Source organism: Malaclemys terrapin, chromosome 2 (assembly GCF_027887155.1).
Source record: "Malaclemys terrapin pileata isolate rMalTer1 chromosome 2, rMalTer1.hap1, whole genome shotgun sequence".
NCBI classification, from domain to species: Eukaryota; Metazoa; Chordata; order Testudines; family Emydidae; genus Malaclemys; species Malaclemys terrapin.
This window is the reverse complement of record NC_071506.1, coordinates 120,919,149-120,938,933: the sequence shown is the minus strand read 5'-3', so window position 1 is coordinate 120,938,933 and position 19,785 is coordinate 120,919,149. Positions and strand designations below refer to the sequence as shown.

Genomic DNA, 19,785 nt, shown 5'->3' with positions numbered 1-19,785 from the left:
AATTGCTCAGACAAACAAGTTTGTTTACATTTATGGGAGATAATGCTGCCCACTTCTTATTTCCAATATCACCAGAAAGTGAGAACAGGCATTTGTATGGCACTTTTGTGCCAGCATTGCAAGATATTTACATGCCAGATATGCTAAACATTTGTATGCCTCTTCATGGTTTGGCCACAATTCCAGAGGACATGCTTCCATGCTGATGACGCTCGTTAAAAAACAAACAAAACAAATACGTGTTAATTAAATTTGTGACTGAACTCCTTGGGGGAGAATTGTACGTCTCCGGCTCTATTTTACCCGCATTCGGCCATGTATTTCATGTTATAGGAGTCTTGGATGATGACTCAGCACATGTTCATTTTAACAACGCTTTTGCTTCAGATTTGACAAAATGCAAAGAAGGTACTAATGTGAGATTTCTACAGCACTCGTCCCAAGGTTTAAGAATTTGAAGTGCCTTCCAAAATCTGAGAGGGACAAGCTGTGGAGCATGCTTTCAGTAGTCTTAAAAGAGCAACACTCCACTGCGGAAACTACTGAACCCGAACCACCAAAAAAAGAAAATCAACCTTCTGCTGGCGGCATCTGACTCAGATAATGAGAATGAACATTCGTCCGTCTGAACTAGTCATCAGCATAGACACGTCCTCTAGAATGGTGGTTGAAGCATGAAGGGACATATGAATCTTCAGAGTATCTGGCATGTAAATATTTTGCAACGCCAGCTACAACAGTGCCATGAGACCAGCTGGTCTCACTTCCAGGTGACATTGTGAACAAGAAGCAAGTAGCATTATCTCCTGCAAATGTAAACAAACTTGTTTGAGTGATTGGCTGAACAAGAAACAGGACTGAGTGGACTTATAAGCTCTAAAGTTTTACATTGTTTTATTTTTTAAGACAGTTTCTTTTTGTACATAATTCGACATTTGTAAGTTCAACTTTCATGACAAAGTTTGCACTACAGTACTTGTATTAGGTGAATTGAAAAATACTATTTCTTTTGCTTTTTACAGTGCAAATATTTGTAATAAAAAATAAATACAAAGTGAGCACTGTACACTTTGTATTGTGTTATAACTGAAACCAATATATTTGAAAATGTAGAAAACATCCAAAAATATTTAAATAAATGGTATTATTATTGTTTAACAGTGTGATTGATCACAATTAACTTTTTAAATTGCTTGACAGCCCTAGTTTATACATTATTTCCACAGTCATATATCCAAAATATATATGACCAAAAGTTAACTTACTAGGTTTTTTAGTAGTGTAACTAGTGCTGACAATGCTATTTTACATTGTCGTTTGTTATATTATACATCCTCAGTAATTCAGAATACATGCAAACTGCTTTTAAAGTACAGGGATTTAGGGGGAATGTAACTAATGAGTCTATACTTTTGACATATTTACCAAACAAAATATTCGTCTGCCTATACGTCTAAATAGACTGTACAATTTTCAGAGCAAAGAATGGTTTACTCTGCAATGGTACAGCACTTAGAACGTATAAGCCTTGATCAGAATCAGGGCCACAATGAGCTAATAGAATATGAATAATTAAAAAGGGTAAGCTTTTGATACCCATGATTAAGGTAACTGTATCCCAGAAGGCACAACAGAGCAGATAGGCTAAGCTTTTCCTGAAGCAGGACTCCAGAACACAGGTAAAACATTTGGATAGAAACAAGACTACAGGTCCTGATCATCTGTCCTGGTGCTGCTCTATAAACTGCAACAGTACTGTATTATTCGATGGCTCTCTGGTACCCAAGTTAGAACAAAGTTGTAAATCTCTTGACCACCTCAAGAAATCTTATTCTTTGTAGCTTGATGCTAACAAGATAAAAATGCTAAAGAGGGTCAAGTTTTAGTGCCTTTTTCTATGATATGATTGGATTGAAAATTTATCCAAGATGTCATTTAAACACAAGTTAAGGTATATTTTAAAGTGTTCAGCAGATAATTTCAGACATCCCCACCAGACAAAAACCACTTGGGAGATTCTCAGATGGAAGGTGACTTTATGTAAAAGTATAATACAGGGATTTTATGCTGCACCAGATAAGAGACTTGTTTTCTAAGGCCTGGTCTACACTAACCCCCCAATTCGAACTAAGGTACGCAACTTCAGCTACGTGAATAACGTAGCTGAAGTCGACGTACCTTAGTTCGAACTTACCGCGGTCCAGATGCGGCAGGCAGGCTCCCCCGTTGACTCCGCGTACTCCTCTCGCCGAGCAGGATTACCGGAGTCGACGGCGAGCACTTCCGGGTTTGATTTATCGCGTCCAGACAAGACACGATAAATCGAACCCAGAAGTTCGATTGCCTGCTGCCGAACCAGCGCGTAAGTATAGACATACCCTAAGAAACACAACTGTGGGATTGCTTTTATTGCTGCTTGACATCGAATTTCTAAATCTAGAAATTTAAGCTGAAACTACCAAGCCATCAACTAAGCTTCCTTTACCAGTATAAGAACTGTGAATAGTAAATAGTATACTCTAGACAGTTATTACCTAATTCCCTTCAAGGCTGTAGATTTTTTTTTTAAAATCTCATACTGACTCAACCTGTTCAAGATTTGGAATAAATTATCCTCAGTATTCCCTTGTGCAGCTTCCTCGAGATGCCAATGTAATTGATAGCTGGTCTACTGGATTTCTCTCTAGATCAAGGCATTTTGTGAATTAGGACCCCACAGGTTTTTTTTTTTTTTTTTAAACCAGAGGTTACAATCAAACAAGGAGCAGTAGTAAAAATCCAGCAGAAAGACATTAGGCTTGCTGACAGATTATTAATATTTCCCTTCAGGAAGGCAATATACCAGTCAGTCTTAAAATAGATGCTTGATAAGTCCCTGCTTAAGAAACCTTTCCTGACACTGACAATATCACTAGTTATTCCCTCATTTCTACTCTTTTTAGGGAAGGCTATGGAGAACACCGGGATAAAGCAGAGTAGATCGGTAATTTGAATCACTGATTTAAATCACCAATTTTAATTATGATTTAAATCAGCAAGCAGGAAACCTTGATTTAAATAATGTTAGAAGTCTTATTTTGCATTTGTACTTTTTATTTTCCTAAGGAGAAGTTGATTCTCATTGGCTAGTGACCATTAAAACAAGTTGATTTACAACTGAATAGAGTATTTACACAACATTTTCTTTTTTTGCTAACCAGGATATACTATATACTATACTCTCTCTCTCTCTCTCTCTCTCTATACACACACACACACACTGAAGGAACTATATAGCTTTACTTATATTTTATTCAGATTCTTAACTTTGTACTTTTTTATTAGGTTAGAAAATGGTGACATGCATTTCTCATTTATTAGATTAATTTTTATTTTGTGTCAAGCTATATTTAGAAGTTGGATTTCAATTAAAAATGAACTCCGTATTTAAATTTTAATAGTTAAATAAAACTACCTTAAATGTGCTTGATACATGAGAAAAAACAATTATTAAAACTTGTTTTGCATTTGAAACTAACATTCTGATTCCAGGTGCTTAACCAGCAACTTTCATCAGTTTTACTTTAAGCAGTACCTGCTGGAATCTTAATTTAAATAAATAAATAAATTAGAGTGACAGCTTAGTTCTTAACATACGTCATCATAATTTCATATTTAAAATAGTTTTATTTTAAAAAGGTAAATGCACTTATGTAATTTATTTTAAAAATATCAATGTTTATCCACCATCAAAATAAGGCATTTCCCGTTAAAGCTGGAGTACAGCAGTCAGGCTGTATCACATGAAAAAAAGCGATTGATCCCTTAGGTTAGCAGTCTATTCATGGTGATGGAATCTAAATAGGTTCTCCTGCTCATTATCAGATCTGTTAGCAGCCTTTGGTACTACTGACCACTTAGCTGCTACCATTCCTGAAAGCACTAAATGTGGTTCTATTCAGGGTTTAAGGCTACTATAATGGTCACTGTTAGGTATGAACAAATAAGAGGTCAGGGATGAAGTGTGGTCTTTATTAGAGAAGGAATGGGAGTGGAGACCAGGGTTCTATTCCTATCTCTGCCTTACACTTCCTTTGTGACCTTGGGAAAATAATTTTGGGTCTATTTACAATCCATTGTGTTACCTAATTACAGCAAAATTAAATGTTTAGTTTATACATTATTTCCACAGTCATATAATCCAAAATATATATGACCAAAGTTAACGTACTAGGTTTTTAAGTAGTGTAACTAGTGCTGACAATGCTATTTTACATTGTTGTTTGTTATCATTCTAAAATCATGTCTGAGGCCAGTGCATCTTACAAATTTTAACTAATTAGGTGAGGGACAACTGTCTTCAATACAATTTTTGTAGTGTACATAGAGCCTTAACAGCAGTGCTTCAATTTCTTCATTTGTAAAAAACAGGAATATCTCTCTCCTTGCCATAGGTGTTGTGAGGCTGAATCTGTTACTTTGAATCTGTTACTTACTGATATAGGAGGAGAACCCTAGCGTCAACCAAAAATAATTGTAGGAGTTCAGTTTAATTTAGGCTCTACTAAGAAAACTCATCATGTGTGAATTAATTTCCATCTAATACACCTCTACCGCAATATAACGCGACCCGATATAAGGCGGGTTCGCATACAACATGGTAAAGCTCTGACACGCTGTTCTGAGCCACGTGTTAAGGGTGCCGGGCTAGTCCGGGACAGAGGGGTTGGATAAGGGGCAGAGGTTCTCGGGGGTGGTCAGGGGCTTCCCCGCCCTCCCCAGGATCTGGGGGGCAGGAGCTGTGGGAGGGCACTTTTGAGGGCCCCACAGTCCCAGTGTGGCCCAGGGGGGGGGATTAGCGGGGGACCGGGAGCAACCCCCTCTGCTTCCCTCGCCCCGGCCCCAACCGTGTCGCTCGGGGGAGGAGGCTTGGGGGAAGGGATCAGTTGCAATGGGGGTGATTAGGGATGGGGGTCTCTGGAGGGGGCAGTCAGGGAACAAGGAACAGGGGGTGGGTGGGGGGTGGCCAAAGCAAGTTTGATATAAACACGGTCTCACCTACAACACGGTGAGATTTTTTTGTCTCCCGAGGACCGCGTTATATCGACATTATATATTATAATGACATTATTATAAAGACATTACCTTCTAGGGTGATCATATTTCCCTATGCTGAATATGGGACACTTGGTAAAATTTCTCATATTCAAGCAAGTCCAAACGTCAATCAATCAGAACTATGCGGTACAAACATTCAAATTAACATCAAGTTAACAGAGCCCCTGTTAAAAAGAAATCCTGTGTACTTGGATTCTTTCTATTTAGCTTCTTATCTTTAAGGCTTTAGGGTTCACATGGGGAGAGGTGACAAACACCCCCAACCACCCACAGGGAGAGGTGACACACACATTCCCATACAGGGGAGAGAAAGAGAGAGCGAGCGCGTGTCCGAACCAACCCTCCCTGCCCGGCACTCTCCATCCTCCATGCCTAGCTTGGACGGACCGACCTCTCCCGGTACCTGGTGCAGTGTCTCTCCGAGGTAACATGTGGAGGGGACATGCAAGGTCACATGCCCCCCTCACCAGATTTCTGCCAGGATTCACCCCAGAATGTGACCAGCAGCAGCCTTTTTGCACTGTGTAGGTGGGAAGGGAGCGGAGCTGCTTCCAGCCGCAGGGGAGAAGGAGAGTGGGAAGGGATGACCTGGCCCGCGTCCTTGCAGAGCTCATCTCATCTACCCCCCTCCCCTGTGGCTGGAAGCAGCTTGTCCCTTCCTGCCTGCACAGTGTCGAAAGGCAGCTAACACTTCCAGGCTGCTGTGGGCCACCAACATAACCTAGCCGCCTCCTGTCCACCAGCTACAGTGCGGGGAGGAAGGGGTTAAGCCCTAAGGATACATTGTGGAACCTGACTGCTGGCGCTTCAGTGAACCAGTCAGAGAGGTGGCTCAGCAGGGGAGGATGCCTAGAAGACAAAGCAGCCCTGTCCTCCCTGGGTGCAGAACCCAGGGCAGGTAAAGAGGGTACTAAGCCCCTGCGCTCGGGGTGGGGTGGGGTGTGGGGGGGAAGATGCTGTGGAGCCTATAGGATCGGGGCGTGAACAGGCTGAAAATCACTTCGCTCCTCAACTAACTCTGGAGTGGTGGAGGGGAGAGGCTTCCCTGTGCCAGCGCTGTGCAGGACTTTGGCACATGCAGGGCTCGGCTCCTCCTGGCCAGCGCCCTGGGCCGGAAGGTCTTGGGCTTTTCCAGGGTGCCAGCCCAGCCAGGGGCAGTGGGGGAAGGAAGGAGCCTGCCGGCCAGGCTGTTGGTAAGCTGAGCACTCCGATGAGGGGGTTTCCGCGCAGCACTGGGAGCGGGACCCGCCCTGCTGCGGGCGGATAGGGAGGAGCAACGGGGTTGGAGCAGAGGGTGAAGAGGCAAAGCAGGGAGAGGACAGCGAGAGGGGGGGCACGTAAAGGGCCAATGGGTGGTCATCAGAGGTGACGCAACCGGCCATTGCCTGCCTGCACTCACCAGCCACCGCAGTGCACAGCCAGTGTCGGACAGAAACAGGATTGGGGGGATGAGGGGGTGGAGAGACCCTGCTGTCAGAGAGCTGGCATGCAGTGGGGGCTGCACTGACAGACCAGCAGGGGGAGCAGCCGGCCTTGCATGCTGCAGCTTTGTTCCACCACCAACCTTGCACACTCACCCCCCATCATTGGCCACTGGACCCTCCCACTCACCTCTGGTGTATTTGACATAGAAATCCTTGCGAGACAATGCACATGGAATCCCATTGCAGTTTTAAAAGTTCTTTCATTGTACCGCTGCGTGTTAAGTGCTAAGACAGTAATCCACAAGATGTTAGGGGTTGTCCAAATAGTGAGATACAGACCCTGCTCAGAGCTCAGGTGACACCATCAACTTAAAAAAAAGTCACTCAAAATATTTTTACCCATTATTGTCCCAACTAACCCCTAAGATTGTTAGAGTTTAAAGATGGAGAAAAGCCTTTATTTTTTCCTGTTTATTTCCTTTGCAGATTTTTCAGTGCTCATGTATAAACAATTGCCATCTGTATGGGTTTTTCTTATAGCAACAAGGAAGAGAAATACAATAGGAAAGTGCAAATATAAAAGCCTCTGCCAATTCTCATGGAGCTCAGGAAAGACATTAACACCTGAAGTTAGCTACTTTTAACGTGGCTTTAAGTGGATGATTTCAAAGTTGATGGTGTCCCTTTAAGCAGCAGTCAGGAAATTTGTCAGAGCCAGGAATACAAGTTACAGATTCCTGGATCCCTGTGCCATGCTCAGACCAGTTCTCTGAAACAGAGCTAAGAGAAAAGCATTTTGTCCTAGCATGTACATTCTTTTCGTAGATTAAAAGCATATGAAGATTCACATACAAGTAACATTAACCAACCACAAGTTAAAAGCTCAATTGCCAGAAATCTCAAAATAAAAAGGAGATTTGAACTCCAGAAATTAAGAGTTGGAAATTCTGCAACTTACTTTTTTTACATACTTACTTTCTTAAAGTGAGTGGCTGATTGCACTTTCCTAACAGGCTGCATCAGTGCATCGCGGACAATGACGCTTATGTCAGCACCAGAATAGCCATCAGTTCTCTTTCCAAGCTCTCGATAGTCTGATTCTGTCAGGCTGTTTGGGGTATTCCCAAGGTGAAGCTTAAACATAGCAGTCCTACCGTGGTCCTCAGGCAAAGGAATATGAATACGCTTCTCAAACCTTAATTTAAAAAAGCCACAAACACTGACTCTTGCAAGTACTTGATGGAAAGCAGTTCATGCAAATCAACAAATGATCTACCAGAACTAGAAAGAATAAGGAAGCAATCTGAGCATTATAGCTCTAAGAATGTCTGTGCGTGTGAAGTGAGAGTGTGGAACATTAGCACTGTTTATTTTATAAGTCTGCTAAAAAAAGTACTGTAATATCCATAGTAGCAAACACTAATTAAAATTACATTCAGAATATTATAACCCCATTTCTTCATTTTCATGACTGAGAAATCTTCCCTTGGGTTTGAAAATTATCCCATGTTTGCGGCATGCCAACATGGAGACTTAGTGCATGGCAAGTAGGGGTGTCAATCTATAGTGCACTAGCTTGCCACACACTAACTGGTTACACGGACCCTGCTACCATGCAGTAGAAGGTCCATAGTGTGCTTTATGTTTGAAACAGCAGTACATCAAAGCATATTATGTAACTTTTAGGCTCCAGCTACACGGCACAGATGTGATTCCCCTGCTCATGTACGCATATTTGCACTAGCTCTCATCAAGCTAGCCTGATTATAAACAGCAGCGTAGCCATGGTAGCACGGGTAGCGGCAGTGGATAGCTTAGCCATGCAGCATATGTACCCCACCTGAAACTGTGGGGTGAGTCCTCAGCACAGCTAAGCTGTGCCTCTGCTGCTGCTACCCATGCTACCATGGCTATCCTGCTGTTTATACTCGCACCAGCTTGGTGAGAACGTGTACACAAGCAGGGGAATCACACCCCTTGTCTGTAGAGCAGATGTGCCCATAATGCACAGTAGTAGGGTCCACACTGCCAGTTAGTAAGCTGTAGATTTACACCCTGGTTTGTTGCACACTAAATCTTCATGCAGACAAATCCTTAGTCACAGATAACAGGATTTTGTTTCTAGAAGGAACTCAAGGGACAAAAATCCCTTCAATATTTTTGAGGTATGGAGTGTTAAAACAGCTTTTTTGCTCAATTAACCGAAGTATGGCTGAACAACTTGACTCCCCTCTATTCATAAATGTCTCTTAAGTTTACAAAGCTATTTTAAAAAAAGTTAATCAACTGAAATGTAACTTCAGGGCATGTTCAGTGAGACTCTGCTACAAATTTTAGTAGCTTAATCAAGCCTTCTTCCTGATATGGTATTACTTGGAGGCTTTTAGAACTGCAGTTCTCCCTGACAAGCACAGTGACTATTGTTCTTAGACTGCTGGGATTATTTCCCCAAAATGCATGCATGCAAAGCACAAGGTATTCTCATTTTTCAATGCTGGAAAAGTTGCCACAAAATATTAGCTAGTGCAGTGGTTTTAAACTCTCTTTCTGGCGACCCAGCTGAAGAAAATTGTTGATGCCCATGACCCAACAGAGCTGGGGATGAGGGGTTTGGGGTGTGGGAGGGGCTCAAAGCTGGGAACGAGAGTTGGAGTGCGGGGGTGAAGGGTGCGGGGTGGGCTCAGGGATGAGGATTTTGGGGTGCAGGAGGGGGCTCCAGGCGGGGGTGAAGGGTGCGGGGTGGGCCCAGGGATGAGGGTTTTGGGGTGCAGGAGGGGGTTCCAGGCGGGGTGCAAGCTCTGGTGTGGGGATAAGGGGTTTGGGTTGCAGGAGAGGGCAGGACTCTGGGCTGGGGGTGCAGGCTCTAGTGTGGGTCTGGGGATGAGGGGTTTGGAGTGCAGGGAGGGGCTCTGGGTTTGGGGGGGCTCAGGGCTGGGGCAGGGGATTGGGGCGTGAGGTTACCTCAGGTGGCTCCTGGTTAGCGGCGCACCGGGGATGTTAAGGCAGGCTTCTTCCCTGTCCTGGCATCGTGAACTGCACTGCACCCCCCCCAAAGCGGCCAGCAGCAGGTCCGGCTCCTAGGTGGAGGCATGCAAGCAGCTCCGCGTGGCTCTCGCTCACAGATACCGCTTCCCCCCCCTCCCCCCCATTGGCCAGGAACCGGCCAACGGGAGTGCAGAGCTGGTGCTTGGGGCAGGGGCAGTGCACAGAGCCCCATGGCTCGTCATCTCCCCCTCCCCCCCATACCTAGGAGCTGGACCAGGTAGAGACTAGCCTGCCTTAGCCAGGCAGCACCGCCAATGGGACTTTTAACAGCCCAGTTGGCAGTGCTGACCAGAGCAACCATGATCCAGTGCCTTACAATCTGTGACCCACTACTGGGTCGTGACTCGCAGTTTGAAAACCACTGAGCTAGGGGGTAGGTGGTACAACAAGTCCATGCACCAGCTCTTTACCAAACTTACAGAGACCAGAAAATTAGCTTCTCTATTGAATCCACTTCAGCCTAATTGCCATTCTTTGCTCAAGAAAGCCTCAGGACGAGACTAAGTAGGTGTTTTCAACTGAGGTAAATCAGATCTCTGTGTATGTGAGAAGAGGGAGATAAAGGGGGAGAGACCTACATGGCACCAGCACATATTGCATGCAACCAAACACTGGCCTGACTGGTATTATTTAAGGTGACCACAGGACCCCCTGCCCACACATTCAGGATCTACTGTAAAAGAATTGGAGAGTTTTCCAGTGTACAGATATTCAGGTCTCCCATACAAGGTAGTTAAAGCAGGATTCCGAACATTCACAGATTAAGCCACCACCTAATCACTAGTGAATTGAAAAAAAGCTAACACTCTGTGCTGCATGGTGTGAAGTTGCATATTTTATAGGACAATACACGTTTTGTTATAAGTTACCTTCTCCTGATAGCAGAATCCAGAACCCAGGGTATGTTTGTAGCTCCCAAAACCAAGATTCCTTCATTGTCTACACCAACCCCTACACCAGAACAGGTAATATTTAATAATGTAAACATTATTTACATTATTATATTTATTATTTATAAAAGCATTTTAAAACATCTTGAAAAAACTACAAATTATCTTCAGTAATCTTATCCAAACTGTGTATCAAACAAGCCAAAATTGATATTAATTGCTTTAATTAACTGTTCCTTAAAGCCATTAATCTTACCTTGCATCTGAACTAGGAATTCTGTTTTAATTCGTCTGGCAGCCTCACTTTCATTCTCACTTCTTGATCCACACAGAGAATCTATCTCATCAATGAAGATAATAGAAGGTTTGTTTTCTCTGGCAAGCTGGAATAAGTTTTTCACTAATCTAAAAAAAAAATTAAGTTATCTTCCATGAGAAGACAGCAAGACAATATTATTGTACTGCATCATATCAAGCTTACCACGGGATAAGGAATCAAGGTTCATCATCATGATTTTAAGTAAGCAGTTGAGGATCTTCAAGAGGCAAAGTTCTTTAGCTCTGTAAATGATGCTTCACTCTAATCAAAGTCATCTGGCAATGCTGGAGGGAAATGAGGACTATAAAGTATAGTGCTTCAGACATGTTCTAGCTAGTGAAAGATCTGTTTATGTTTGCTTTTGGTCCTTTACAAGCTGGGCAGAACACATGAAGAAACAAATTTATTGTTCTGTTACATATTAAATGTAATCTAACCAACTCAAGAGACTTTGAAAGAGTAAAACTGAATAATGATTTCTGTGTCTGGTAGCACAATAATTCTCTTTAGGTGAAGGAAGTAGCTACAAGGGTTGATATGCCTGAGATATTACACATTTTCATATTTATTTGTTCAGGAAAAAAATTGATTAATATAAAAGTTGATGCCAATAATTTAAAACGGAGAAGTCTTAGGTAAACCTCTGAAAAGTGACTAAAAATGGTGTCAAATACCAGGTCTGTGTCTCAAATTTGTTCCGTTTACAAGTGAAAAAATGGTGTTTTCTAATTGCCAAATAAAAGTCAACCTGGGGTTTTTATATCTTTCTTCCTTTTCCATCGCCACCAGTAACCCTGACTTAACGGATATGAATAACAGGAATATTTAAAGTGCACCCCCCCCAAAGTGGCTAGCAGCAGGTCCAGCTCCAGTGTGGGGTTGGGGATGAAAGGTTTGGAGTGCAGGAGGGGGCTCAGGGTTTGGGGTAGGGGGTTGAGGTGCGGGACAGGGTCAGGGCTCTGGGCTGGGGGTGTACACCTTTAAGAAGCAAAAATAGTTGGCCAATATTTACCATTTTTCTCCTTTGAAGGTCACTTTTAATAAAATGCCCAAGTTTTGTTACAAGACAGGAGGGAGAAAAATGATCCTCATAATAAAGGATCCACACCAGGGACCACATATAGTGAAGACCCTCTTTTCATGCACAGCTGTAGAAGAGAGTCAAGGTTGATGTGGGGAAGAAATTAAGTTTCCTGTCCTTTTTCGGTTTATTTTAATGAGACATATATAATACAGCCTGCCAGAAATTTTCCAAGGAAAGTGCTGGTTTGTGAACCTGAGATGTTTCAGGAAAAGTTTGGGTTTTTACAAAACTTTCATCAAATGACTAACAAGAAGCTGACTGGCAGACTGCTGGGTTTGAGTCTGCTGCCCCATCATGTGGGCTGCCCCCCGGCCTGGGGACCCCTGGCTCTAATTAGGGCTCAGCCCTGTAGCACGGAGCCTGGAAGCTCTGGAAGCCATGGCTCGAGCCAGTGCTCTCAGGGCTACCAGGTTCCCTGCCGCTGAGCCTGGAAGACTCTCGGGGCATCTGGCTCCCCAGGCTGTGAAGTCAGGCTGCCCAGGAGCTGCCGATCCCTTAATCCCCAACAGCTCCAGAGCGAACTGGACAAGAATGATGTCTGTTCACTCAGGAGCTGCCAGTGATCTCTGGGAAAAAATATTTCATTACAAAAACACTACGTTTTGACATTTCCAAAGCAAAATTTTTTTTTAATTCCCCATTCATGGGAAATTTCAAAACACTGAAATTTTTCAAAAACCTGAAATTATGAGTGTTGGGCCCGCTCTAGTATACAAACTACCTCAAATTTTACCTACTTTTGAAAGCATCACGAAGTTGTGCAATTATTTGAAAAAAGAAAATAATAGTGATTACATTCTTGAACCTCGGCTGACAGGAGATTGCAGTGTTTCAGAATCAAATAAAACCATTTAGTATTAAAAAAAAAAAAAAAAAAATCAACTGAGCTACTTACTTTTCACTCTCTCCTAACCATTTTGAGACAAGGTCAGAGGAGGATATTGAGAAGAATGTAGAGTTGTTGGCTTCCGTTGCCACAGCTTTTGCCAAGTAAGATTTTCCTGTTCCTGGTGGCCCAAACAGAAGAATTCCTCTCCAAGGTGTTCTCTTTCCTAAGAGAATTATATATATATATAAAATAAAAGAAAAAGAAAAGGACTTGCCTGAAGAATTTTGATATAAGGATCAGTTTGGTATAGAACTTGGTAAAAAAAATGAACCCTCATCCAAGCTTGCGAAATTCTTTATATATTTATTCACTTTTGCAGTTGAAAGAAGTTAGTATCTGTTGTATTTACATCATTTAGATTCATATATAACTTGTCGCTTTATTAATAAATGATACCAATCATCAGTTTTCCAATGTTAGCAAATGTGTAATAGAAATGCAGCTTATATCATCACTGTATTTAAAGTTATCCTGTGAGAGGAGTTGTTCTTGAACCAACCTCTCCTTTCTCCCAATACAATTTCCCCAACTGCTCCCACCATCTCAGCATACACAACCCACCGGACTATGGAACAGAAGCTCTTAGAGGACAGCTAGGCATAGATCACCACGATGACAGTGTAAAACACTTCTCACACCTCGCCAGCTACACCTCTCCCCCAAACTGCAACCATTAGGACCAAGAATGTATATTTAATTTATTTCACCTGTAAATAGATGAGGAAATTTAATGGGCAATATCACTGCCTCTTTAAGTGCTTCTTTGGCTCCTTCAAGACCAGCAACATCACTCCACTTTATATTTGGTCGCTCCATAACAATGGCACCTATAAAATAAGAGATCAGATAAACTAGGAAGGTACATTCCTTTCCAAAGAGCCTCTGCTGTCATAAACAAGAATTAAAATCTTGGACCCTGTTAACATATGAACTGCTGCTCGTCAATTCCCGCATGGCTTCCATGAACAGACTGCAGCATGTACAGATTTCAGCAATGTTTAACCACAGTAAGCAGGGTTCAAGTTCTGTTGTAGCTAACTAGAGTTAGACCAGGATTTGGCCAGCAAGTGCCAGTTTCCTAGGGACAGAACACTGCTCCTTTAACATCATTTGGTTGTGTGTAAATAGGCATTGCCTGCCATAGTCCTCTAAATCAGCCCAGGTAGTTTCCGCAGAATTTAAGCTTCTATTTAAAATAGAATGGCTAGCCCTTATGTAAAGCAGTATGGCCCTGGGGACAGAGCACTTAACTGGGATGACTCAGACATGGGTTTTATTCCTGGCTGTACCATTGGTCTACTGGGTGACTGTGGGCAAGTTACTTCACCTCTCTGGGCCTCAGCGTTCTCATCTGTAAGATGCGAATAAAGCCTCCTTTGTAAAGCACTTTGAGGTCTATGTATGTAAGAGCATATTGGGGCCTTGCCTAGACTATAACAAAGATGATTTTTTCTCCCTCTCTTGAAGGATTAAATGGACTGGATTGATCAGGAAACAGTGAGTCCCAAAGGCCTCTAAGTGGGGCTTTCCACTTAAGTGACCTGAAGACAGAAATTCACTGCTACCAGCCAGTCTGTATACTGATGACAATGCCCAGATTTGCTAAATCATATTGCTATTACATCTTGGATCATGGTAAATATCCACAGGATTAGGGAAATCCCAAAGGCCAACATTAATTAACATAGATAAGAGGACTGGACTCGATGACCTCTCGAGGTCCCTTCCAGTCCTAGAATCTATGAGTCTATGAAAAGAGAGCAAAGCTAACAGGAAATGCCTGTGGCAACACTGGTCGGTGGTGAACATGAAGATTAGCAATTTGAAGGATACCCAAGAGTCAAGATAAGAGTTCAGAGAAATGGCCTATACAATGGTGTGAACTAACTGGGTTCTTTTGTTAGTTTGGTGAAAACCATAAAATCTGAAATAGGTCTCAAGTCCACAGATTTTTGGAGCAACAAAACAATTGAAAAGAATTCTCAGACTGTTGACTCCCACAAAATAACAGGTGAGTCAACACAGAAGTGTCTGTTTGAGATATCCAGTTTCTTGAAATAATTACATTCATGTGGACTGGAACTGAAACTCCATCATCAGTGGGCAAGGGTATAAAATACTAATAAACCCCAGGCAGCAATCTCAAGCATCCTGCAGTCATTTTCTCTCAAAATTTTAAAATATAAATAAAACCTCTGTTCCATAATGAGATTATAAATGGGATTGGATCTGTATGTAAAAGGTATTAAAAGACCATGATACTTGGTTGTAAATTGGGTAAAGTAGCTCTTGAAACTATGCAGCTGAAAAATCTTTTAGGTGAGAGGATTTGACGTTTAAGCTCAAAAAGCAAACAGAAAAACCACGAAAGAGAAAGTCTTCTTAGATTCATAAACATCTTTATGTAGGGCAGCTCCAAATAATTGTGCATCATTGAAGAGTAATCTAATAACACTGGATTTGGAAGTTATATTAGTTTTCCTATTTTTTTCCATTAATAACTGACATCTCTGGCAAAGAGGCTCAACTTATCCAGAGCAGGGTCACAAGATAGGCAAAATATTTTGCCTAAGGAGAACTCCTGGGGAATATATTTCAAAAGGTTCCTGAGATCCTTCTAAAAAGAATTTTTACCAAGAAGACAGAGTAAATGGAAGTATGAAGGACCTGATAGCTGTTGTAAAGAGTCTCAAACAGCTACTTCAGTTTTCCAATCTGCAGGTTCAACAGGAAAAATAAACACTGCAGCTGAAAGGGTAGCTTTATGGAACAAAAAGGATATAGAGGATTCCACCTTGTGAGAGATGGCAGAGGGATACACCTTTTCCACAAAAGCTGTTAGAGATTTGGAAGCATCAAACATATGAAATTCTCATCAATGACACTTTTGGGGATCAGTTTGATCTGGAAGAATATCCAGACTTTCTGTGAAGTAGATTGTGCAAAAACAGTCAAGGACAAACAGCCACAAGAGAACAGTAAAAAGACAGCTGCAGAAAAATCCCAAGGTAAACAATTGTCCACTGCTGCTGAAAACCTTACATGAAATAAAGCTAGGAATCAGAGCTTCCCATTTGCAGGGAAATAGGATATCCTACTACAAGAAAAAGAGGTGCAAGCAAATAAAGCGATTTCAAAAAGGAAAAAAATTGTCTCCCAAAACACCATACAGCAGTGCCAGGCCTCTCAGAGTTCAAGCATTTCCACAGGAAAGAGGGGCAGTTCAAGCTCTTCATGTCTACGTGCTCCACAAGGGCACAATCTGGAAGCTCTTGCAAGAATCCCTGGTGGCAGTACTCCCACCTCCAGATCACAACTTAAGAGCAGACAAATCTAGAGTTCCCACAGAACAAAAGACTGCTCAGAAGAGCTTCTTCTAGTTTTTCTAACCAAGCTCAGGAAGTTCACAAACCTGACCCGCCTTGAAACTCTATGGGTCCTTCTTACATGTTTGGGACCCTCAGAATCTCTTAGCTTTCACCTGCCTCAGAGTATAAATTCTTCCACAGCATAAGAACTATACAGGAGAAGAAGAAACAAATACTGCGTAAACGGACCAAGAGGCCAACTGCCAGGAATTAAAATGAAGTCTGTGCTAGACTATTCCATTGTGAACTGAGTGCTTAAAGTGTTTTAAACACTGTTGGGGGGGGGGGAAACGGGGGGCGGGGGGAGAGAGAGAGAGAGATCAGAGGGGTCTAGCACCGCAATGGATGAGATTATATTAAATCTACTCAGCACATTTAAAAAAGAGTTGCGCTGCTAAAAGGTAAAATAGGCCTGGGGTATATGGAAAGATTAATAAGTAATCATGGATCATAGTTTTACAAGATTCACTAAGCCATTTAGAAACAAATCTCTCTGATTTGGTCACAATGATAGTACCACACAGTGGATTACAGTCTTGAATGACCAAAATGGATTAAACCCTTCAAAGAGAATCACTACTCATGTCAGTATGGAAAAATATAATCTTAAACTCTGAAACAATCATTACCCACATGTATTTTTTTCCATACTCAAAATGCCCTGGGTGCTCTTCATGCACCCAGGGCATTCTCACAAGGCCCACCCTGGGCCAAAGAAATATCAAACAGCATACTGAATGTTCTACTTCAGATTATTAGAAGTGCCTTGAATCACAACAGACTACCAGTGGTTATATAAACACAGACAGAGATTTAGTAGTACGTATGAATGGAAAGCCTATAATCAATATACAAAGATCCTTTGGGGCAGACTACATTATTAAATCTGACCAACAGCTATACCACACAACGATAAAAACCCTGAAGAATGCTATACTCAGCTGATAACACGTTGATTACAGGAAATCTGAATGCTGAAGTGAAAGTGATGATCAGAACATGACAAAATATGTGGATTAGGGAAGATCAGTGTCAAGGTCACTGGTTCTTTAACATTAAAATTTCTCTGCCAATGAATTTCTTCAATAATACAAAATTCAGCTGGAATTCTCTAAATCAGCTACGCAGAAAAGCCAAATCATTTTTCCACTGTGTACAAAGCTACTGTTTTCTGCTACATTCAATCACTGACCTCAAGCTCGATTTCAAAACATAGAAGACTCATCTCAGCCAATCAAGAATGATGTGCTGAGATAAGAGGAGAAACCCCAAATCACTATCCCCTCCCTTCCCAGATGGGCAGTGGGCAGAGCATGCCAAGAGAAAGGGAGAGAAGAGTGTCAACAATGGGACTATTAGCTGAACAAACACCAAGAAATACATAGGTAAAACACTGTCCTTTACATAAAAGTTTGAGAAGCAAGGGAAACTTGAACAGGAAGGAAAAGAGAAGTAGAGGATATATTCTGGCCAAACATCAAATCATCTCCCCTTGTGGTGGGGAGCATGGACTAAGTGGCTGGGGGAGAACTATTAGCAATCAGAAAGATCAAGGATCAGTAAATTAAGTCTTTCAGCTATCCTTTATCTTTATCTATTTAGATTATAAGCTTGTTGGGGCAGGGACTGTCTCATACTAAGTGCTTGTGCGAGGTCTACCATGACCTGAGTCTCTAGGTACTAATGATAAAACTATAAATATTCATTTGGCCTCAAGGAGCTTTCCCCCTTTGGATCAGTGTTCTCTCTGGGTGCATGCAGTAATTCCGTTGCATGTTAGAATGGGGATCGACGTAGACATGGATTATGATACACAATTTAATAAAATCCAGACTATCCCAAAGATTAGTTTATAGTGCACAGAGGAATTTCTATGTATTTAAATACTCTGTGGCAAGTCAATCCACAGCTCTTTTGTAGACCAAAAAAAAGGCAATTTTGGTCTGTTAACAAGTCACTTGATACAATGATTTCTTTAAAAAAAAAGTTTCAGAACTACCTTGAAGTTGATTCTGCAGTTTCTTTTTTTCAGGATTATCAGACTCTCCTTCCCCATCACTGTCAGTCCTAATTCAGACACAAGTAATAAGATGTTCAACTACAAAGAAAGCCACCTGTCTTACACAACAAGACTAACAATTTTGTAAATGGAAACTATAGTCTACCTCACACCATCCATCATTTAGAGATATTCAGGGAAATGTGTTTTTTTACGTTTTATAACAGAATTCTGTCGATTCTTTGAGGGCCCAACAGCCCTGTTGAATGAGGTCATTTTATTTTTAAAAATCACATGACAAAAATATAAAGCCAAGAAGTGTCATTCTAAGCTTCATATAAAATATGATTTCTTCTTTAAAATATTTTTGACAATTGTAATGAAGTATGTTTTAATAAGTTTTCCTATGGAGTTTTTAATGGTTCCATGATTTTTAGAAAATATTTATGGCCTAAATTCCACTTTTACTGTTTTGAATTAGATTTATTACAGGTACAATTGTCCTTTTTTCAGTGCAGGCAGATCTAAGCAATCCTCTACATGTTTGTAGCAGCAACTGGAGTTAGTGGTCAGATCCAGCTAGAGCTATGTCCCTCTTTATGCTGCTCTGGCAGAAGAATTAAGAGAAGACGTAAGGGAAATCCATGGTTTGTGAAAATGCAGCATAGAGGGCATGCCATATGCACAACCTTACAGCCATCCTAATAAGCATGTGGAACATGGTGCAGCTCTGAGCTTTTACAAAATAAAAAAAATCCCAAACCAACTGTTGCTCAGCTGACCAGTACTATAGCTTGAAACGGTTCTGGCATGTGTGTATTCAGAGTTTCAGGGACAAGCTACATTCACTGAAAAAGGAAACTAGAACGCTTGGCAAATAAACTGTATGCAGTATAGTTGTAGAGAACTAAGCAATCACTAGGTCTAACCTATCAGTCCTCATTCTCAAAGAAAACCTGCACATTTTCAAAAGACGAGCCTGGGAGCTTAAATTCATAACACTGCTGGACCCCAAAAATCATGGGCAGAACAGAGACACTGGATTTATGGCTAATTACATCAATCTGTAACCCACTAATCCCTCTTTTTGTCCTATGACTGTGAGATGTTAATGGGCTACTCTACCTAAAATGGTCCCTTAGAACATGTGCTAACTATTTATGCTAAACAATCTGTTCCACCTTGCATTTAGCTGTGATGCCCAAACCTGAAAAAGAGCTCTGTGTGCCTGGAAGGCTTGTCTCTCTCATCAACAGAAGTTGGTCCAATAAAAGATATTACCTCACCTACCTTGTCTCTCTTGCAAACAGTTTAATAACTGAACATGGTATCAGTCCATTTAGAAAACTTAAAAAATAACACTGAAAATAAGATTAGTTCCTCCTCCTTACCGCCATCAGAGTTCAGGAGACTTTTTTTTCCCTGCAAGTATTGAAAACATTAGGCATCTGAAGCAGAGCACTACACTGTCTGCTGCATTAGGGTCCCCTGAGGCCATCAACTTCTGCAGAAATAATAAGGATCCCTGGATTCTGATATGGGAGAAGTGACAGTACCTAATTGTCACATGTGATATACTGCAATGTGCAAACTGAATTTAGTTACCAATCTGAGTCAAGTACAGCTTTAAACCCTCTCTACAGATTGATTACAAGCCACAAACAAGGACA

The 19,785-nt window shown here is 41.7% G+C and overlaps 1 protein-coding gene across 1 annotated transcript in view; it reads right to left on the bottom strand.

The window, feature by feature from the left end:
• Nucleotides 1-19,785, bottom strand: part of VPS4B (vacuolar protein sorting 4 homolog B) — a 43,508-nt gene that overhangs the window by 13,284 nt on the left and 10,439 nt on the right. Inside the window, exons 4-9 of the mRNA XM_054018200.1 lie at nt 18,116-18,183; nt 13,456-13,575; nt 12,755-12,911; nt 10,713-10,861; nt 10,436-10,517; nt 7,497-7,716 (exon numbers count right to left, since the gene is read on the bottom strand). Coding sequence (XP_053874175.1) covers nt 7,497-7,716; nt 10,436-10,517; nt 10,713-10,861; nt 12,755-12,911; nt 13,456-13,575; nt 18,116-18,183 — 796 coding nt within the window. The remainder of the gene's footprint in view (nt 1-7,496; nt 7,717-10,435; nt 10,518-10,712; nt 10,862-12,754; nt 12,912-13,455; nt 13,576-18,115; nt 18,184-19,785) is intronic.